Source organism: Stylophora pistillata, chromosome 11 (genome assembly GCF_964205215.1).
Source record: "Stylophora pistillata chromosome 11, jaStyPist1.2, whole genome shotgun sequence".
In the NCBI taxonomy this organism is placed as follows: Eukaryota; Metazoa; Cnidaria; class Anthozoa; order Scleractinia; family Pocilloporidae; genus Stylophora; species Stylophora pistillata.
In genome coordinates, this window is record NC_142529.1 from 5,402,702 (window position 1) to 5,425,000 (window position 22,299).

Here is a 22,299-nt window from a genome sequence, read left to right on the forward strand (position 1 = left end):
TGTGACCTAAGAACACTAAATTATTGACTAGCCCATATTTTTAATTGGACAGTCCATTGTTTATACTTGTGTCTTTCAGTAGCAGCTAATTCAAGTAAGATTTTTTTTGTCTCCCTTTGTTGTTAACAGTGAGAAACTCGTTCGTTTATTCGATTCCAACTTTAAAACTTGAGTAGGGAAACCATTATCAGGTACGAATCGACCTAGCTTGGTACAAAACGACTGGGTACGAAACGACCGTGGATATAAAACGACTGGTAACCAGCAAGACAATCGTTTTCGATACTCACGAACGAATCATGGCGCAAGTTAATCTTTGTTTCCGGGTAGCCTTTCTCGCTGCACTTCTCCCTCTGTCCTCAGGTGAGCACAATATCATTTGAATTCTATACGAAATTTTTATTGTTAAAACAATTTCCGGTAGCCGGACAGGTATTCAAGAATACTTCGTGTTCAGCCCACTAGCTACAGACTAGTAGAAATTCGGTTTCGGCTAGTGGTTTTCGATCCATTCACCAGTTTGGCTAGTTAACAAACTGAAATTGTCGCACTGTCTAAGATTTCACAGCAAGAGTTCCATGTAACCCCATATATTAATTATGCATAGAGTATTGCAAAGAAACCTTCATATTTAGTCTTTATGAAATGAATGCATAATTAATGTGTGGGGTTACATGGAACTCTTTCTCTTCATAAGTTTGATAAAGCTATCGAGAGGAAATTCTTTGTTAATTTCTGACTATTGGATATGGATTATTTTCTGAAACTTTTCCAGCTGCCGTTCTTATGACTTATTTCAACTAGACGCTCGAGGAGCGTTTTACTTAACTTCACCACGCGTAAAATTTATACGAAACTACAATTCCGGAACCTGGGTGAGGAATTTTCGATATCGGACACTCCAGTGCCACTAGCCTTAATTATTTGAGATACTTCATTCTATGTTTATCTCTACTTGAAATGTAGACATATCTCATTGAAGAGTTAACGTTTCTTATTCTAAAAATTGGTTTCCTTCTCATTTTTTGTGCAAACCTCAGACTCTTGTTTTATGTGTATACTTTCCTTTCTTGATGCATTATTTTAAGTAAGATCGTTGACTTTCGATGACTTTGGTACGTTTCTTCTTCAACGGCTCCGTACATAACTCTGCAGTTTTCTACTTTTGTGAGAGAGACGTTTTAACATCTTCAGTGGTACTCTGCTTGGTTCACGATCACGTTTATAGCTGTGGCATTCACACAAAACACGATTATAATTATAATATACATACTTTGCATGAACAGATCTGAATTGTTGTACTTTTATTGACACTGCAACATCATTATGTTAATGTGCATTAGTAATATTGACAGCTTTTTGTAGTAGATCAGTCATCAAGAGTATTCATCATGTCTTCTACTATAAGTACATTATTGTACAAGTGATCGTGAAGGTTGCTTCAGTTGATCTTCGTATGGAGTTGTAGGCATACAACTCCATGCGAAGAGCAACTGAAGCAGCATTCATGGTCACGCACTTGTACTATAATAATAGTGATTATGTACGAAATACCAAATCGTACTTCAAAAGTATTGAACCCAATAGAAACCAATGACTGAGAAACAGGATATTTCACCTTATAAGTTGCTTCTGTCAGTATCCTTATCCAATTCTCTGTTGTTAGCACTGCATTTGAAGTTGTGTTTGACGAACATTCTTGATCTTTTCAGCAAGTGAGGTGTTTGTCTCGGCATCAGAGCTAGCTTATTGTTGAATCGGCTGTCACAGTTTTGCAAGTATTTTCATAGTTTGAACCCTCACATGGCTCATTTGCCATCTCGTGAGAATTAGTAAGAACTTTGCATATTTGGCTAGCTTTCAAGCTCTAGAGTTTGTGGACCAGCCCATTCCGAAAAAGCTCAATATCATTTAGTTTGGGCCTACCTGTAACAAATGGCGTGTGCATTGTATGTGAGGTGAGCGTATAAGTCTGGAGTCTTTGCAAAGCTGTCTCCACCAAACACAGCATTCAGTAAATTATGTTGTTTACGAAGAACGAGCACACGACAACACAAGTTGTTGCACTCATCGCCAGTTTCCGCAGTTTATGTATGGAACATACATACATACATTTGATTCGTCTTTTGGCGACTAAGAATGGCTTGCATTTAAGACTCGGGCTTTCCCATGGATGCCCAAGTAATTACTGCCTTCAGGGTATTTGGTTGCAGATTATTCTTTCAGTTTTGAGTGCTGGAACCTAAGACTTTCTCACACGTTCGCAACTTAATCACTAATGCAGACAGCCTCAATATAAAAGAGATAAGAGAGCTGACCCCTAGTTTTGGATTTTATTTTTAATTAAAAGATTATCATGCAAAAAAAGGCAATTTTAAACAAAGCAATCTGCTTGTATAACTAGCTCAATTTTAAACTTTGAATTATTCAGCAAACAGACAAAGTCTGAAACTATTGTATTTCAACGAAACAATTGTATTTATCATTGTCATAGTCTCTCTTTCATTAAAGAACTGTAATGAAGTATGCATTATTTGTTATGAATAAAGGCTGATAGTTTCGAAAGAAACTGTTTGGGGCTGTGTCGGTGGGAGTAACGAAATAATTTGGATATATCAACAAAGTTGAAATGGTTAATTGGCCACTGTAATGATTGCAAAAGCTGATGTTTTCAGCGTTAGCCCTTCGTCGGAGCGAATCGTCAGAGCGTTAGCCCTTCACTCCGACAAAGGGCTAACGCTCAAAACGTCAGCTTTTGCAATCATTCCAGTGGCCAACTTACCATTTCAACTTTGTTGATATATCCAAATTATTTGTTATGGGCTACATGTACCGGGGTATGCCAATTGAATGGTATAATGCAATTGTAAATTTTGTTTCTGTAGGTGCCTGTGTTGATTTAGATCTTGGAATGAAAAGTGGAACAATTTCAAACAGTAACATTATCGCTTCATCTGTACAAAGTGTCAACACACCTGCCGAGAATGGTCGACTGAACTACACATCAGGATCATCATGGTGTGCAGGAACAAGTGACACTAACCCATATCTACAGATTGATCTACAGACACTTCATGTCATCTGTGCTGTGTCTACACAAGGAAATTCTCAAGCAGATAAGTGGGTGAAGAGCTACACACTGCAATTTTCCACAAATGGGACAAACTGGTTTGACTACAAAGAAGGTGGACAAGTGAAGGTAAATGCATGCAGTAGTAATTACAATGTGAGACATAAATGTTACCAAAATTGCAGCATACACTTTGAAAAATCCATTTGTGCTAAGAACTGTTGATATATGTTAGGCTATTTACACTTTTAATATTTTTATTCTAGCTATCTTCTTAACTTGCCAAAAAAATTTACTGATGATGAGTTGTGACTATTTGGTTTTTTGGAAGTTTCTGAGAGGAAATGATGACAGGAACTCAGAAGTGAAGCATGTTGTTTATGGAGTGTTAACAAGATATCTGCGATTCCTGCCAAATACACATTGGGGTGGGGTGTGTATGAGAACAGAGGTGTTCGGAGTTAAACAAAAGCCAAGTGAGTTTGAAACTTAAATTTATTTTTGCATGGATTGCTGTTCCTTTATTATCATTATAATTCTAATTATTGCTGGTTTATGGTAGGGTAGTTAAGATTCTACAACCCCGTCATGTAGCTGTTTACATGATGTATGCTTGTTTTTTGGATAAGTTATTAAAATTGTAGAAACTACTGTTTATGCACTCATCAAAGACATCAAGCCTTTTTCGATAACCTATAATTCTAATAGTGTTCATTTTTGTATTGTCTCAAAACTCACCCAGAAAACTAAACTCACATTGAAGGAGAATAGCTGATAGGAAATTAGGTGTTGAATTCAAATTAATTGTTGGAGCTCGATCAAAACTTCAAAATATCTAGTATGAAATCTGAGCATGTTCACTTTGTGGATCAATTTGTTTTTTTTGTGAAATGAAATACACATTAATGGCGTTATTAGTATTGGGTAAAAATACCAACTAAGTTGAGGTGATATTTGATCCGCAGATCCTTTGTAGGAGTCATTTGATTGATCATTTCTATTATAATTTTAATTTGTGAAAAAATGCAAGGGCTGATTTATCTTGCAGCTTGTGAAATAGAGGCCATTGGTCTGGCGTATGGTGGTAAAATTCCCGACAGCAGCTTCACTGCCTCATCACACTTTAATAACAATGCGTATAAACCCTTTAAAGGTCGCCTTAAAGGAGGTCCTAGGGGATGGGGACCCAAGAATAGAAATAAAAATGACTACCTTCAAATTGACCTGCTGTATGAGTATATCATCTGTGCAGTTGCTACTCAAGGAGCTAATGACATTGATGAGTGGACAACACAGTACAAGATTCATTTATCATTGAATGGTACCACTTTTGTCACCTACCAAGAAGACAATGTTGACAGGGTAGGTTTATATTAAGGTAAAAAAAAAAATAGCCAAAAGTAGGTCTTCTACCTCTGATTAAATTTTTGAGTCAAGAGGGGGGACACAAAAGAAGTGTTTACTAGGTCAAGAGACTGCCTGAATTCCCTCTTTTCTCTGTTTCTGGAACATGCATTGTTCATCCCAGTGCATGCATGCATTGTGCTACAGTGCATACATGCAATTTTACAGTTCACTTCAATATCGTGTACTTAATGTTACTTCGTCCTCATCATGTGGATTCACTTAACCCATTACCGCTTAACTTTAATTAATGTATTACCTTGAAAGTTCAGGAAATGTTAAAAAGAATACAAAGGAGGTATTAATTAAAGCAAGTACTATCAATACCTGGACAGGAATACTAATCCTTGGGTGCTCGTTGAAAAGACTGAAAAGTATAATAATGGAAAGTATAACAATGTAGAAACAAAATAATTTTATGTTTATAAACTACACACTTTTTGTCCTTTGTGGAAATAGCTAGGACAATTAGAGTTTCCTCTTGGGATGAATGCAAAATGTAGCCTTTATAGAATTTAATCTTAGAGTATAGTTTAATTCCTTGTTATTTTAAAACTGTCTGATTAATCTGAGCTCAATCATTTGTTTTCTTTTCCTTTCCACCATTGATATTCTTCTTAGGGATTGCATTTGATCTAGTATGCTTTTCCTAATGTAGGTTATCGAGACCAAAGGAAAATTTAACTGAAAGTGCCTTTGAAAAATATCTTCATGTTTGGTGTCTTCTATCAAACCACTGCCTCTTGTATTATTAAACTACATATATTTCTCCCTCAAGATCACCAGAAAAGGCGGATATTTCAACTTCTAAAACAGGGTTACAAAACTGGTTCTTTGGTAGATTTCTAAGAACAAAAACCAAGAATTCTGATTGGTTGAGCTGTTAGGGACACATAAATAGTTGATACTTAATAGTGGTGAATGCAGTAAATTAAAAAAATTTTGATAATTGAAAAAAAAAACTATTTCACATTTTATACCACAAACTATATATAGGTCTTTCAAGGAAACTCAGATCAGAATGGCATTGTAACCAACCGTCTTCAGAAATTTTCAATTGCAAGGATTATTCGCTTTGAGCCAACAGCATATCATGCTTGGAAGGTTCTGAGAGTGGAAGTTTATGGAGTCCTTCTAACTAAAGGTATTTATTTGCTCAGGTCTTGTTTTTGTCTCCCCTCGAAGTGAAAATGAATTTGTAATGAGAAACCCCTAGTGGAAGGCAAGATTAGGCACTTTTACAGTCTGTGCTAAAGGCAATCAATGATATTGATAGTCTCAGCCTTCATCAGGTGAGAGTTTTTTTTTCGATGTCAACAAAATCCAGGTCGGATCTGACTGACCAGATCACAAATTGGATCACGAAATGGATCGTGGAACAGATCAATTGGACCGGATCACAGATCTGATGATGAAGTAGATCACTCAAGATTTTTGCCGATCTCAGTCAAATTCTTAAATCATTTTGTATCTGGTTACACCTGGGAACAGTTTTGAACTTTTCTGAGAAAACATTTAACTGAGACAAAATTCAAAACCGAATCTGGGAAGGAAAACTTTTTAGACGAATGATTAAAGTTGAAAATATTAAAGAACATCAAGAACTGAAGTACAAAATCTGAGACTGATCTGATCATAGATCAGATCAAGGAAAAATTTGAAAAAATAAATAAATGAAATGAAAAACCAAAGGGAAATGCTAAATTGCACTAGATGAAAACTAGAGAAATGCACCAAGCTCAAATCAAATTCAAGAGGTGAACTCTGGGATAAAGTGCACAGGTCATGGAATTAAATCACTTACTATGTAAAAATGCAATTCAGGTGAAGGAGAATTAACAAGTTCATAAAATAGACCAAAGTTATTCATGTGTACAACATGGGCTGTGTAAATCGCTAACTTGCACATCTCAGTCATATCTGAAACAGTCTTAATTTTTACTCATCCCCTCTTTTTTTGCCTCTTTTCTTACATATGCTTAACGATAATGAATTAGGGAAAAGTAGTACATGAGATGATATTAAAAAAAGACACAATAAATGAGTGATGAAATAATATGTACCTCTTGCTTACCTTCATCCATGCCATTGTGGCACTGTACAGCACTCTTTGACACAGCCATGAAAGTGACCAGATAATGTTCATGCGGCAAATGACTTCCAATTAACATCTCCATTAATAATCAACTACGAAGTATAACAAACAACTATTGTTGTTTATTTCAGCTCCATCACAACCTCCTACTGCCTTCAAGTTGACTGCAAGCTCTTCCACCAGCATTGCAGTTTCCTGGCAGTTACCACCAGTCTTTGCCAGACATGGAACCATAACAGGGTTTAAACTGTTCTACAAAAAGAAAGGTTATAGCGGGTCAGCAACAATTTTGACAATTAGCTACCAAGCAACATTAGGTAGAAATGTCACTGGGCTTGACAAGTACACAGAGTATGAATTTCAAGTATTGGCTTTTACTTCTGATGGTGATGGAGCAAAAAGCCCAGTCGAGGTGGAGAGAACAAAGGAGGATGGTGGGTGCATGATAGATGATGGTGACAGAGGAAATTATTTTACCTACAGTTTTATGAAATAAATTTCATTGGACCTGTGGATGAAAGCTAAACGAGGAAATTATCTTCAAAATTGCAAAAAAGAAGCCTGAAAAATCAATGCATTGCCTCTCGGGTACTATTTTGGGCGTTACTATTAAGTGAGCTACTATTAAGTGAGCTACTAGGGCACATTGCATTGACAGGATTCAGCCTCTCAGGTGCCATTTACATGCTACTCTCAAGTGAGCTACAAGGCCACATATGCTGGAAGGAAAGTATTAGTGCCCAACTAATTTATTTGAGAGGCGTAGGTTCAAATATGATTTAAGCCTAAAATTTTTTCAGGCTTCTTTTCTGTAATTGCTGGTAATTAGAGAACACCTGTACTGATTATTTCTTTGCTTGATAAGAGAAAAAATGAGGACTTCATTGTGTGTTACCTAAGAGTTGACTGATTATCCTTTTATGCAGTGTAAACTCACTAGGTCTCATCACGACTTCCAATGTAAAGTAGATTAGAAGCACATGCAGGCATCAATGCCTAAGAATCCTATTTGAGTTTTGATGCTGTAGGATCTGACCCCCTAATTTGATAGATCAGCTTGAAATTTTTATTAGACTATGACTTCATTTTATTGATTTGATACTGAATTTACTGTTAAGTTAATTATGGTCAGTTGTATTTTATAAATACCATAGGGTAATTTTTATAAATTGTTTTGTTTGTTACTTCACATTTTATTAGTTAATTGTAGATCCACATCAGCATCACTGGCTGCCAATAATCTCTGTAACTTGCTTTACTAAATAGAAATGATGATGATGATGATAACTAAAATGTGGTACAGGTGCAAACCTTAGTGTGGCATATTAAAGTGCTTGATTGACTGAGCAGTGCACGTTAATGTTTTGTCTTCTTTTCAAGGGCATTGGTTTTCCTTACTTTATGCACTTGGGAAATGATATTTTACCTGTGCATGTGATGTAGGGATTGTTTATCTAACAGGACCTGTTAGGAATTAAGTATTACATTTTGTCAATTGCAGCTCCTTCAAAAGCCCCAAGCAGCTTCACTGTGATTGCAGTTACTTCTACTATTATCAAAGCATCTTGGCAGTTACCACCACGAGACGCCAGAAATGGAATAATTAAAGGATTCAAGTTCTTCTTGACCATCAACAATGGAACGGGTTCAAGTCTGTATGTCACTGGGCTTGACAAAAACACAGAATATGAATTGCAAATATTGGCATTCACTTCTGTTGGGGATGGACCAAAAAGTACAGCTGTTATAAAGAAAACACAGGAGGCTGGTAAGAAAGAGGGTTCCATATAATTCCTATTTCTATGAGGTGCAGAAAACCATGGATGTTAGACATGTCTCTAGAGTATTAGAAGATATTAGATAGTCTTGAGAAAACTTATTGTGTCCTACTGTGAGGTTTTATCTTCTATTGCCATGCTCAAGGAACTAAAAACACGAAGTTTTCATGTCTTGAAAAACTATTTGCATAATTTTTACTTTTAGATTTGAATACTTTGCCTTGACTATTTCACGTTTATCAGGTAAACCTATCGTCAAAGATCTACCCAAAAGAACAACTACAGCAATCGGCGAACTGCTAGTGTTGACTTGTGAGGTTACTGGAGTCCCTGAGGTTTCTGTTACCTGGACCAAAGATGGTCTTACCAGTATACCGCGCGCTCAGTTGGAGAGCAATGCCAAAATACTTATTATAAAAGATGTTGTTCCTGGTGACAGTGGCGTTTATGAATGTAAAGCAGTGAACATGTTTGGAGAGAGCCGTACAGCTACGATAGTCTTTGTCGCTGGTACGTAGAAACTGATTTACAATTACGCAGAACATTGAGTAACAATTACGTAATCATTTCTTCTGGTAGGTAAATATGTGGAAGAGTCGGTGTATTATTTTTAACGATACGTTAGGCAGTGTGGCTGAGTGGTTAGAGTGTCGGACTCGTAATCCGCCGCTCCCGGGTTCGAGTTCCACCCTGACCACTGGATTTGTTTCACGGTAGCCCCGAGTGCAGATCCTTGGCCACGCTTGTAAATAGCCAACTGGTTTGCCTCCGGCCGGTTGGGGTTCTTAATGATGTTATGTTCAATTTAGACCATTTGTTTCATTTGTTTGCAAGGACCACAATGGAAACTACTGGTTCACCAGTAATTGTGTTATTTTCGTGCACCATATGTAAGTGTTATCCTAGAAAAAGACTTTTTATTCTTTTTTTTTTTAGAGAATTTGCCAACCTCTACCAAAATTAATGACCTACTATGGTTATACCAAGCGCCACGATGATCACCGTAGAAACAGGTCTCAAAAATACTCTGGCCACTTTTGACAGGTCATTGACTACTTGTTGAATTTGAAGGTTGCAATTAAAAACATCAGTAACAACAAAGCAAACCACCACTAAACGTGCAAACCAAAATTACATCATGGAAGTGTCCCCATATGTTTGTTATACACTTAATAATATACATGAAAACATTTCTCAGTTCTGATTGGTTAAGATGATTGCAGTTTTCAGTTAATTCAGTGCAGAAGAGAGTTAATTCAGTGCAGAAGAGAGTTAATTCAGTGCAAAGAAAGAAACAAACCAGACATTCTGATTGGTCAGAATGATTGGTCAATGTCAAGGTCAATGTCAAGGTCAATGTCTCTTGCAGGGTTTGAATAAATTATTTTTGCACGTGATACGCGCGCTTTCCTTCTGCGTAGTTATGAGAAGCTACCTCGTATTTTTTCATGTATATTATTCATAGATAATCACATGATTTTCTCGTGCAATTTGGAATAAATAAGCACTGGTAAATTTTTTCAAAGACCACAAATTGCACTCGCCCTACGGGCTCATGCAATTTTGTTAGTCTATGAAAAAATTTACTCATGCTTATTTATTCCAAATTGCACTCGAAATCATGTGATTACCTATACAAATCTCCGTTGGCATGAGCATGATTTTGTCAAAATTTCTTTTGGTCTCGTTTCATTTTTCTTTCTTTCACACAGTGCCACCCAGAATTATCGAAGAGCTCTCCCCTTCTTTAGTGATGTGTCAAAAGCAAACTCCGTGTTTACTCTCATGTCGAGCAACTAGTTATATTCCGTTGAACTTCTCATGGACGAAAGATGGTCAGGTTCCAACGGGTGATAACATGAAGTTATTAAATAACAGTATCATTGTCACGCCACGGGATGGACGAGATTATGGGGATTATGTGTGTCACGCTTCAAACAGCCTAGGATCAACAGCCTATAAAATCACTCTCCTAGCTCCTAAGGATAATCAAGGTAAATATTCTTCTTCACAATTCGAACGCGCGAAAACGTTTCGTCTCAAACATTTGGAAAGCTGGAAACTTTCAAGTCCGGTATGAAGTTTTTAGGCTTCCTTTTACAGCTGTTTACACAGGTTTCTATCAAAAGCAACGTTATTTACTTGTCGCGTTACCCAGAGTGCAGCGGACGCGGGGCGTGGTGCACTAGAGTTTGGGAAGTGCCAACCACAGGGCAGAAATAAACAACACAAAGTTGATTTTACAACTTTTAATCTGATCATCGATTCGTTTGAATATTATACACGTGCGGTGAAAACTAAAAGGGGAAAATTACAATGTACACGATAAAGAAAAGCGCTAAGGCTAATTTCAAAAGAAGCGAAACCGAAAGGAAAACGAAACGGAATACAATAGACTGCAATTTACATCTGATCCTGTTTTAAAGGCGTAAAGAAACTTTAACTTTGCGTAACTCGAACAGACAAAACTTTAGAAAAAAACTTTGGCCTGCTGACTCCTTCGATCTCCCAACTCCAACTCCTAGATACTAACGGAGGCGTTCTCTAGTAAGGGTGTAATTGTAAACCGGTTCAAACAGTAACGACTAGCTACGTAAGCGATTCAAACTGTGAACAATATCATTCGAAAATATGGGGGTAAACTCGATAATGAAACAAAACAAAACTCCAGCTACTCTGAATTAGAACGAAGGCACTGATTACGTAATCAAAGTCCTTTTTTCAATGTTCATTACGGTACGGGTCTGATACACCGACGTTGTTCAGTAGGAAGTTACATTTTTCAGTGTTCAGGTCGATCATTTCTTACATGAGAACTGAGTTGTCAGGTTGTAACTAAATCAAAACAGAGCTATATGTACCATTATTGAGAGAGGTCAAGGCTATATTATGTCGTTTTTTCTCTTAGAGATTACTGGAAGTCATATGGTGACTTGATAACGTAATCTCGAGTCAATAGGATTCGGACCACGAGACGAGAGAACAGAAAGTTTAGAACTGTTTTCATGTTTCGAAGTTAAAAGAAACGTCGTATTACTCAGGATAAAGCTGGCTAAAAAAGCAACATTATTTCATTGAAACAAAGTTACTAAACAGTTTTCAGTGTTTAAAAGCTGGTTCTAAAGCCGTTTGTTTTCTTTTACTAGATAAACAAAGCATCTTCTTTGCTAGTGTGATCGCATTGTCTTGTATTGTGGTCGTGTTGCTCATTATTATTTGTGGGTTGATATGGCAGTGGAGACGAGCTGTTCATTATAAAAGGATACCAAACAAAGAAAAAGTTGACTTTGATGGCGTCAAATCTTCACCTGATCAACAGTCACGTGACAAACAAGCTTCAGATCGAAGCACATATATGGAACTCAAACCCAGGCCTTCCACTCAGGAGTCTCGTGTTCCTACTGAGTATCAATCGTTACAGGAAAAACCTGAGAACCGTGGGTATTACAATGTGGTGCTTCGGAAGGAAAATGGCTGGAAACGAAATGAAGAAGTACATGAGAAAATATGATAATTCCAAAACTGATTTTGTATCTGTTTAGTTCAGATTATCCATCCTTTTTTATATAGTAAGATTAATTATATACATTTTCTGATTTGTTGTTACCTAAATTTCTCGGATTAGAAAGTTTTTGTCAGTTAGTAGTACTAAGGCGTTAGTACACGCCTTCGTTACATGCAGATTAGACAACTGTAATTCTCTGCGGTTATATGATCTTTCGAAACATTTAGTTCCTAGATTGCTATTAGCCCAGAATTGTGCGACACGGCTGATCTTATGTGGTCGCAAGTATGATCACGTTACTCCTGTACTGAGGGAACTGCACTGGCTCCCCGTGGAGCGGAGGATTATTTTTAAAATCTTATTTTTTACTTTTAAAGCTTTAAATAATTTATGCCCTAGTTATATCAGTGACTTGTTAGAAACTTCTAAGCCTACTAGGTCTTTGCGATCATCGAGTTGGAACTTGTTAGTGATTCCTCGCTCCAAGTTGAAATCTTTTGGCGATCGCGCCTTTTCTGTCTCTGCACCTAAGCTGTGGAATGACATTCCTGAAACCATAAATATATCTTATTAACCAAGCGCGAGGGCCGTACTGGGAGAATATCGGTTCGAGGTCTTGACAGTACGGACCGAGCGCAGCGAGGTCCATACAAAAGAGACCGAGGGCCGATATTCTTCCAGTACGGTACCGAGCAAGCTTGGTTAATAAGAGAGTTATTATACGACTAAAGTTCAAAGGGACACAAGTACGGTATCATTCGGGACCATTCGGGACAGTGCCCAGTCCAATACTGAGAGAATATTGACCGGCAATAGAGCATTTTGATTGGTTGATTTTAGTTATTGGCCCTCTGATTGTCCGAGTCGTGTAATAAAATGTAGTATAGATCTTAAATCTTAACGCTTTTAAACGTAATCTTAAAGCTTATCTTTTTAAACGTTATTTTAATCAACGATTATTTTTACTTTTTACCTTGATTGTGAAGTACCTTAGAACTTTTGGATAGGGCGCTATATAAATTGTCATTTATTTATTTATTTATTTATGTATGAGGTAATGGAGGACAGATTCATAGATGACGTCACCATTAAGAACATCTTGTTTTATATATTATTGTAAGAGCGTCAATGCCACACTCGGCTGCTCTTCGTGTGCCACTTTTGTGTTCTCACTACATTTTGACGTCAACAGACGAACAGAAACATGGAGTCTAATTGTTTATTAGAAACGGTACTTCGGTTCCTGACATACTTTTTGTTCTTGTCTCGCTGAAAGAAGCAATGAAACATTTGGCAATTAAGTGCCATGCGTTTGGACTGCCTTCTTCCATATCATCGTCATGATCACTATTAGTATCATATGGGAAGGGGTTATTCAAAATCACAGTAAAGAAAATATGAGATGTACAGTGATCACAATAGCATCTTCGATAAATCCTAGAAGCGAATGCAGTCAGTTTACTTGAAGAACAGACCATCACGGCAGTTTATAAGTAGGGCCTCAGGGCCTCTCTGACGTGCAACAATCTTTGTTTTGGTTTATTCCACATTCATTTCTTAAATTTTTCTTATATTTTTCTTGTATGTGTGTAATTATATCTTTTGCTATTGATATTTTTAAGATGCCATACCAAGGAATCATGTACAGCTCGACAGTAGCCTTTCGTTAGAACCACAAAAACAAAAAACACAAAAACTACTTACCTAACAAATCCGTGTTATCGTGTGATAACTAATCTATATGCACCGTGAAACTCAGTGTAACAGCATGGAAATTTGAGTTAAAAGTATAAGGTGTGTTTTGAACCACTACTAAAAATGAGAGTCATTAGATGTAGACAGAGAAAAGCCTAATAAAGTGATATATCTTTAACTAGTATCTTTTAAAGAAGGCACTACTTTGAATTAATGAATTGAAAGAAGTCAACTCTGATTTAAACAATGATCCGCACCTTTTAAAACGAACAAGGCAATCGGGTTGAACATTCAAATAATCAACCCATTACTGTATTCGTAAAAAGACTTTAGGGGATTCAATAGTCAAACAACCAAAGTAAAGTGTGCAATCTTGACTGTTCAATTTAGTGTCCACCATTTGCCCATGGGTGTACGCTGCTATGCACTCAAGAAGCTAAAGTCACTCTCGGCTATCGCCTCGCACGACTCTTACGCTTCTCTCATGGTTAACAAGCTCCCGCGTGCATCCTTAACTCAGTGGTGTAAGCGATGGCGGGTCATAATTTGGATATATCAACAAAGTTGAAATGGTAAATTGGCCACCGTAACGATTACAAAAGCTGACGTTTCGAGCGTTAGCGCTTCGTCGGAGAGAATTGAGGAATTGTGGGTTGTGTGTGCTTTTAAAGGCAGAAAATGGAGCTACGTTATTGGTGGGAACATGGCAATGAGAAAAACACGAATAAATTAGTGGAATGAAAAGCGTTCGTTGATCCCTGTGGGATTTAGACTGCCGGTTTGAAAGATGAGCTTTTGTTCAAGATTTTTACGGCTTTCCGTGCTACCTAAGTGTAAGGAAAGACCGCAGATTGCCATATGTTGCTTAGAATGATTAGGTAAATTAAAATGTCTAGCGACTGGTTTCTTCGATGTGTCCTTGTCATTCCTTTCCGCGTCTCGAAGGTGTTCTCGGAATCGGTCACCTAGTCTTCTGCCTGTTTCGCTGATGTATATCTTTTTGCAATAAGTGCAAGTTAGTTATGCGATAGATTACATTGGCGGAGGTGCATGTGAAGTGATACGTGAAGTGCACGTGATAGCAGGTCATAGCTTCACCATTTACAGAATGCAGTTATTAGGAAAAAATGACACTTAGTCTTATTCACTAATTAAAGATTCTAATTCAAACGTGACTACTCTATTTTAGCTCCTTCAAGGCCTCCCTCTCAGTTCATTGTCACTACTGAGTCTTCAACCAGTATCACAGCTTCATGGCACTTACCACCAGAAAGCTCCAGACGTGGAATCATCAAAGGATATAAACTGTTTTATAAAAAGAAGGCCTCACGTTTTGCGAGTTCTTTGACTATTGACAATGGAAACACATCAACAAGAGTTACCAAACTTGATGAATACACTGAGTATGACTTTCAAGTGTTGTGCTTTACTTCTGCTGGTGATGGGCCAAAAGTGCTAGTGTTTTCAGGACATCAATGGAAGATGGTAAGAACCAGAAGTGTTTTAACCAACATTTACATAAACTGTACCATCTTATATGATGACATATAGGTACCAGCCCGCATAACAGGCGTTTATTTAGCCGTACACGAAACGGGAGACGTCAAGCGCGAAGTGCAAGTCGCGAGTGCGGGGTGCGAGACAAGGGGAGAGAAAAATGACCGCGTGTCGCCAGTCTAATGTTTATGCTCTTCCAACTGAACTTCTGTTAATCGGAAAATGTTAAATAGTCAATTCAAACAATGTGAATTAAAAAATCATAATAACGGGTTATATTAATTTTTATCTACGAATATTATTATTCACATCAATCCCTACGTCCATTTAAAGCACTTTCATGAACATCTTGAATTAGCTTACAAGCCACACCGGCGCTTGCTTTCCGAAGCACACAGTGTTCGAAACTATCATCGCAAAATTGTTTGTAGGCTTGCGCGGTTTCCTTTGATAAATCGATAGGGACATCTACTTCCACGTCATTACAGGGACTCATTTGTCTTACTTGCTCAAAAAAGGAAGATAATCCACAATGCTTTGAGGACATTTGAATTCAAAGTGCTAACCTCCCGATTAGTTCAATGGATAGACCGCTGGACTGATGTGCGGAGAGGTCGAGGGTTCGAGCCCCGGCCGGACCAACACTCAAGGTTGATTTTAGATTAATCCATATTTGTTTGAGAGAACTATACTTTTTCTCCCTGATAACATAAAGAAAAAATGTTGTTCTAATTAAAACCTACGGTGTCTTGCCGTTGAGCAAAGTGGAAACTTGGTGAGTAGATAAGTTGATCTTACCAAAATGACTGCACAAACAACTGAATTAAGACCAGAACAGGAAAGAATTCACGTGCCTGTTATGATAATAGAGCATTTGGAATTCACACAGAGTATTTTCTACATAAACACGATGGAAGGTGATCCTAGTTTTCCGGAGCACTCACAGAATGCGGAGAAGTAAGACCAACAAAATTCCAGATTATATTTGACACCTCATAAAAATGTCAACAATGTCTTTTAAGTTAAAAATAATTTTTTTTTGTTCTTTCCAAATATCGTTAGATGTGTCTGACGTAAGCGAGCTCTCTTTTCTCTTCTCCCCAGCTAAGGTGTGGTCTAAAGAAACACCGTCTGCGCCTTCTTTTTCCGCGAATTCAAAGGGAGGTAGAATTTTAGCTAAAGTTATGCTTCCACGTTTTCCTGGAAAATTAAATGCAAGGTTCGAGTGACTGAGCAATTTTACTTTAATTTCATGCGTTATTTTAACGATTAGGGGCTTTTTCTTGCTAACTAATAGCATAAGAAGGACTTGACTAACGGAGAAATGACATTGGAGACATGAGCGAGTCAGAAATGATGAAACTTTCGCTTTCTTATTTTGCAATTTATTATAATTTCAGAGCTGAGCAAAGAGTTTCCAGTAATCTGATTGGTCGAGCGGTTCCTTATATGATTTTATATAAACCGCTCCGCGCGGTTTATATAAAATGTTATGATAAAATGTTAATAAATGTTACTAAAACGTTTTGATTTTAGACATTTCTCTGTTGTTCAGCTCTGAAATTATACTAAAACAATTATTCGCCTCAGGTTCGGTGAATATTGTCGAATAATTGTTAAATACATGATGTAATTTAAAGTTCATTTTCTTTTTTACTGTAAACATGATCAGAAATGTGCATTGCCATGAGCAGATGCAAAAGAAAGTATATGTAACAATTGACATCACAAGATACTGTTGACATCACTTGTATCATGTGACTTATCTTGCAGGTTTTTTCAAGTTATCATCATAAAATACAGCTCAGACTACACTGGTGCTATTAAACCACCAAGAGGATTTACGACGCAAGACATGATGACGTATGAAGAAGCGCACAAATCTTCTGTTCCTGCAGCTTATGTGGCTTTTCAATTTGGAGGAAACGATTTTGATAAAACTCAGGAATTTATAATTGGAAATGGACTGCAATCTTGTAATAAAGAAAGGAGTAAGAGAAGTAGTGGTGAGGAATATTATTACAACAAACCACTGCAGCTGAATACAAACTACAAAGTGTTCCTGAGGGCTTTTGTCTCCGAGGTATTCTAACAAACGTTTATCATTAGAAAGTGATATTCTATTAATTCCATGTAAGCACTGAGTGGCAAATCTGACTTCATCTCAGGTGTCTCAGAAACCTCCCCTCTAATAAACTATTATCTTGCATTGTTTATCAGCCCTTTAGTCTTAGTAAATGCAGTGCTTGTAATGCTCAAGAGGTCTCCGTTTCTACCCCTAAATTTTGCATTTTAGTATTAATAGTGTTTAGGAATCTAGAGACAGTCAAACTTGTATTAAGCGGTCACCCACGGGAAATCAGGCGGTGACAGCTTTATATAGGGTCGGCTGCTTAATACAGGTTCCACCGATAGGGGTATTATAAAGAAACGATACAAAACGTCATTTTATGCCGTAATTGACAGCTTAATGTTAAAAAAAACACTCGCTCAAAAAATCTACCAACACTGATTTCGGGAGATGAATGTGGTTAAATTTTACTTGAAAGATTATTCTAAGTTTGAAGTGACCTGGCTAAAGTGACTGTTCAACATAGGTGGAAGACAATACAAGCAGACTGTTGGGACTCGGTAAAGGGTACGTGACCACAACTGCCAAATGGAGTTGACCACTTAATAGATATGAAACTTCGGTAATTAGTGGGAACTTTGAAAACCGACTGCATATTCCAGTTTGACCATCAAGTACAGGTTCTACTGTTTGAACTGATATTATAGTTACCACACCATACCCAAATTCATCACAAGTTACACATGAATAATTAGTCTGTTATGCTTATATTTTGCAGACGGTGTATGTTTCTAGTAACTACGTAAACCTGGACACCGAAGGTACTGTTTTCTTAAAGAGGGTTGTTTGTGTGGTGTTCTTGTGTTACTTTGCTTTTTGTACTTTTACTTTCTCAGAGCCTTGTAAGCATTCGTCAACCAAATTTAATTCAATGTAGTCTAATCCGTAGGTAGTTTACTGTTTTAAGACTCCGATGCCGTGTTGGTGATCGGACTTTGTTTGTAACCAAGTTGCAGTTGACAATTTATTGAAGTGCTTCCTTCGCATGGTTTAGTCAGGAAGAGAGAAGCTGTAAAGCTGCTCCGAGTCCTGAGTTCCTTGAAGAAATTAATGATCCATGTTTATTAAAACTCAGGAAAACTTGTCATCAAAGATCTACAAAAGAGAACCATTCTAGGCATTGGCGAGCTGGCAGTGTTGAACTGTAAGGTCAGTGGAGACCCTGAGGCTTCTGTTACGTGGAATAAAAAGTATATTTCGCGTTCAGTTGAGGGACAACGGCAAGATACTAAATTATAAAAGATGTTGTTCCAGGTGATAGTGGCGTTTATGAATGCAAAGCTATGAATATATTTGGAGAGAGCCGTTCAGCTACGACACTCGTTATCGCTAGTGGTACGCAAATACCGATTTACATGTAACATTTTTTAGCAATTGCATAATAATAAATTTAATCATTTTTAAAGTGCATCCGTGAAAGAGATGGTGTCTTTTTAGGTGTCTTTTAAGATTAGATGGTGTCTTTTACAAGTTGGCAAAACCATACGAAGCAATGAGATCGTTCCCAACCTATTTTCAACCTACTCCTGTTAATTGTGTTTTGATACTAACCAAATGCTTTAGATTTGGAAGAGAGGGTGGAAAACAACAATAACAGAAGTAACTGAGAAAACTTCTTACTTATTTGCAAGCCAACGACGCAAGACCTCCCTCCCTCTCCTGAAATTTTGCGTGAATTTATTTTGGCCTCATTACACTTTCTTTTCTTTACACACAGTGCCACCCAGCATTCTAAAAGACGTTTCCCCTTCCTCAGTGCTATGTGGAAAGCAAATCCCGTGTTCTCTCTCATGTCAAGCAGCCAGTTACACTCCTTTTAACTACTCATGGACGAAAGATGGCCAGATTTCCGTTGTTTTTCTCTTTTTCTACCTCATTGAAGAACTCTAGCCCAAGGGAAAAGATCGAAACATTGTCTTCGTTTTCGGACTAGTAGGCCGAGTTTCTGTTTGTATCCATTTAATATTGTCGCGAAATATATTATTTTTCCCTGCGCTAACAATGGCCGCTCGCGCGAAATAAAAAATTTCTGGCGAAGCGATTTCCTGAAGCTGTCAGCGTGCACTATCGGGATTTTGAGCACGCTTAAGTATATATTGAATTTGATTGCGCGGTTCTGCTAACTATGTTCTAATGTAGTTTTATGCACAATGAATTCTTTTCAACTGTAAAAACAATATATTGCTTTGCTCTCTTTAAAGCAATTGAAAAAAGCTGGGTTACAGAATATTGTTGGTGGGTTTTTGAAGATAAGAGAATAGAATATGATAGAGTATTTCTACTCCCTAAGATATCTTTTAGATTCTAGATTATTTACAGATAGGAGAAAATGCTGGGAAAGATTGTTGCAGGGCAATAACATCTAAATAGGTTCTAAATGTAAAGAAGCAACAGAGGAGTTTTAGTAGAAATAAAATTTTTTCACGAAAATGTGTCTGATCGCGGTAGACTACTTCTTTTTTAAACCAGACATTCAACGCAAAACTGCACTTATTCAATGTATAGTTTTAGCGCCAGGCTTATCGCAGAGCTTCAGTTGCTCAAATATTCACCGCCCATCTACTTGAACTGGGTTGTGCCCGCAATCAGCAAAATACCGTCGTGAGTTCGGATGTATTGTCATCCTGTCATGTTGTTCATCCCTGATTTTTTACGATTGATTAGGTACCCTATTTTGTTAATTTTGGGGCTATGCATGCGCGCTAAACGCGAGCACCACGGTTATAGGAAATCACGCGTGAGACTCTAACTTGAGCATTTACAGTTTGTCGACACTATTGAGAAGAACTTTAAACTTGTTGTGTGAATATCCATCAGCTGATAACTCTTCAAGACATTGGACGATTCCTGTTACCTAATAGTGCATTCTGTTCTTACTATTAAAATCATATTAATTCGCGGATTACCTCACGCTTCGTCAATAATGCAGATATCAATAACTAGTCCATGCATTTGCTCAAGTTAGTAGCAAACACCCATGGGCAAAAAATAGACTCTAAATCGACTAATCAGAGCGCGCCCTTTAAGTTGGTTAGGTTATAGATCGTACGTGAAAAGCTCAATAATGTAAGTATTACTGCTACATCCATAGCATCAAAGGGTGAAACTCAAACTGCCGAACAAACCGAGAGAGAGCAGAGAGCTAAATGTACCATCATTTAAGAATTAACATGAACTGATTGACAACCACAGATTTAGATGTATTGACGATATGTCTACAAATTACACAAAGACGAGCTTGAATAGTGGGAAACAAAGACATCTTTTGTCAGAAGAGGTTTCTGCTTAAACGGCCGCTCAATTAAAGTGCACCTAAACCCAAAATTTTTTTCGCTTGACAAAATAAACTTACTTTTAAGAGTATTTCTGTGCAGAAATTTTTTAATTTGCTCAAATCTTTAATTTTCTGTTGCCAATCAAAATACGGAAAATCGGCCGCCATCTTGCCCCACGACCGAGTTTAAAGAGAAATGGCTCTGGCGGGTAATGTGACGTCAAATCGAGAACACGAAAGTCTGAATTTCAACAATTTTTGCTCAAAAATACCCCAAAAATACGCTTATTTCGTTAAGTGAAAAAAATGTTTGGGTTTAGGTGCATTTTAAGCAAAAGAGTTGTGATCGCATACCGTTACACACTCAATCGAAACGTGGCGCAATTTAATCTCAGCTTGATTTCCGTGTAACTTTTTTCGCTTTACTTCTTCCTCTGACTTCAGGTGAGCACTGTATCATTTGAAATCCTCTTGCAACTTTTTTTTATAATCTTAATTTCTAAATTTAGCGAAGTGATTGGATATATCTTTCACTCTTGAGTGCTAAAGCCTAACACTTCCGCAACCCATCGCAACTTAATCGCCAATGCAGACAGCATCAATAACGGTATTTTTATTTTAATTTCTAAATTTAGCGGAATTGGTGGGACAGGTCTTTCACTTTTGGGCACTGAAGCCAAAATCCCAGTTATTCAAATGAGGTCTTACCCAAACAGCGGTTTTACTTAAGCAACAGGCCTCAGGAATTTTTTATTTGAGGGTTGACTCAGCGATTGAATAAACGTCCTTCGACTGATAGTTTTCGGCCTTCTTGTCACTGTTCACAAAAATAAATTTTCAGATAAAAGGTTCGGCTATTTTAAAGATAGTCTAGAACGCGGTTTTGTTAAACAACGGCTAAACCTTTTCAAATAACCGGCCCTAAGACTTCCGCACACCATCGCACCTTAGTCACTAATGCAGACAGCATCAATACCAAGAAGGTAAGAGCTACTCCGGGTTTCCCATATTTTTCATGAAAAGATCATCTTACAACGAACGGGAAGGTTAAAAACCGTCGTGCTTTTGTAACTTGCCCAGTGAGGAAGCAAAGACAAATTTACCTAAGTCATTTTAAACTTCAAATCATTCAGCAACCAGAAAGAGAGTCTGAAACAATTATGTTTTAGTGAATCTATCGGGTGGTAACATTTGCTTCATAGCTCTGAAATCCACATGCCATGTGCTGACGCCTTCCGCAGCGCATCCATAACACCGTAACACCATTGAGCTAACCGCCTCCCGGTTAGCTCAATGGATAGAGCGCTGGACTGTTGTGCGGGAGGTCGAGGGTGCGAGTCCCGGCCGGACCAACACTCAAGGTCTTAAAATAATTGAGAAGAATATGCTACCTTTCTATAACATCAAGAAATGGTTAGATATTCTAGTCTTCTCGGATAGGGACGAATAAATGGAGGTCCCGTCTCCTACAGGGTTAGGGGTAGGAGACGATAATTTCCCACGCACGAGATCACTGTGTGATGGATGTCCTCCCCTGGGGTGGGATGGGCGGGTTAGGATTGATTGTAAAGCGCTCTTGATCTGTCATTGTAAATAGCGCTCTATAAGTGATAAATTGTTGTTGTTGTTGTTGATCTAATGTGTTTACATCTTCACCCTGAAAAGTCTAATGGGTGTGATAAACAGCAAGGCTACAAACACAAAGAGGAAACGCTTCAACGCGCTTTTCCGTCAGAAAGTAGTTACGTTTTTGCAAACATCTAATTGCTATAATGTTATATTGAGGGATAAAAAAGGAGGAAAAGCGAATTAATTTGCAGATCGAAAAAGCATACGGCATGTAAATATTT

The 22,299-nt window shown here is 37.6% G+C and overlaps 2 protein-coding genes across 4 annotated transcripts; both read left to right on the forward strand.

Moving 5' to 3' along the window:
• The first annotated feature begins 98 nt into the window (after nt 1-98).
• LOC111324018 (cell adhesion molecule DSCAML1-like) lies at nt 99-14,451 on the forward strand. Of its 2 annotated transcripts, none has more exons than XM_088737429.1 (10): nt 99-363; nt 2,886-3,199; nt 3,402-3,546; nt 4,119-4,432; nt 5,471-5,618; nt 6,701-7,003; nt 8,071-8,337; nt 8,591-8,857; nt 10,060-10,341; nt 11,583-11,745. In XM_088737429.1, exons 1-10 carry the CDS (start codon nt 300-302, stop codon nt 11,603-11,605), a joined length of 2,127 nt encoding a protein of 708 aa, XP_088593555.1. In that variant the 5' UTR covers nt 99-299; the 3' UTR covers nt 11,606-11,745. The 2 variants fall into 2 exon arrangements, with proteins under 2 accessions (XP_088593555.1, XP_088593554.1); XM_088737428.1 differs by having other exon boundaries at nt 159-363; nt 11,494-14,451.
• Nucleotides 14,452-14,908: 457 nt separating this feature from the next.
• LOC148719778 (uncharacterized) lies at nt 14,909-19,593 on the forward strand. Of its 2 annotated transcripts, none has more exons than XR_015992900.1 (5): nt 14,909-15,032; nt 16,818-17,127; nt 17,894-17,936; nt 18,251-18,510; nt 18,893-19,593. XR_015992900.1 is itself a non-coding variant. In XM_088737494.1 (5 exons), the coding sequence occupies exons 2-5, from the start codon at nt 16,900-16,902 to the stop codon at nt 18,908-18,910; spliced, it is 363 nt and encodes a 120-aa protein (XP_088593620.1). In that variant the 5' UTR covers nt 14,909-15,032; nt 16,818-16,899; the 3' UTR covers nt 18,911-19,593. The 2 variants fall into 2 exon arrangements, 1 of the variants encoding a protein (XP_088593620.1); XM_088737494.1 differs by having other exon boundaries at nt 18,251-18,324.
• The last annotated feature ends 2,706 nt before the right edge of the window (nt 19,594-22,299 follow it).

What these genes read in the sequence shown, in the direction of transcription:
- LOC148719778 (XM_088737494.1), top strand. Translation starts at nt 16,900, where the DNA reads ATGATGACGTATGAAGAAGCGCACAAATCTTCTGTTCCTGCAGCTTAT. An exon ending in TGAGGGCTTTTGTCTCCGAG is followed by an intron (nt 17,128 to 17,893) that starts GTATTCTAACAA and finishes TATATTTTGCAG; the next exon opens with ACGGTGTATGTTTCTAGTAA. An exon ending in CGTAAACCTGGACACCGAAG is followed by an intron (nt 17,937 to 18,250) that starts GTACTGTTTTCT and finishes ATTAAAACTCAG; the next exon opens with GAAAACTTGTCATCAAAGAT.
- LOC111324018 (XM_088737428.1), top strand. Translation starts at nt 300, where the DNA reads ATGGCGCAAGTTAATCTTTGTTTCCGGGTAGCCTTTCTCGCTGCACTT. An exon ending in AAGAAGACAATGTTGACAGG is followed by an intron (nt 4,433 to 5,470) that starts GTAGGTTTATAT and finishes AACTATATATAG; the next exon opens with GTCTTTCAAGGAAACTCAGA. An exon ending in GGAGAGAACAAAGGAGGATG is followed by an intron (nt 7,004 to 8,070) that starts GTGGGTGCATGA and finishes TGTCAATTGCAG; the next exon opens with CTCCTTCAAAAGCCCCAAGC.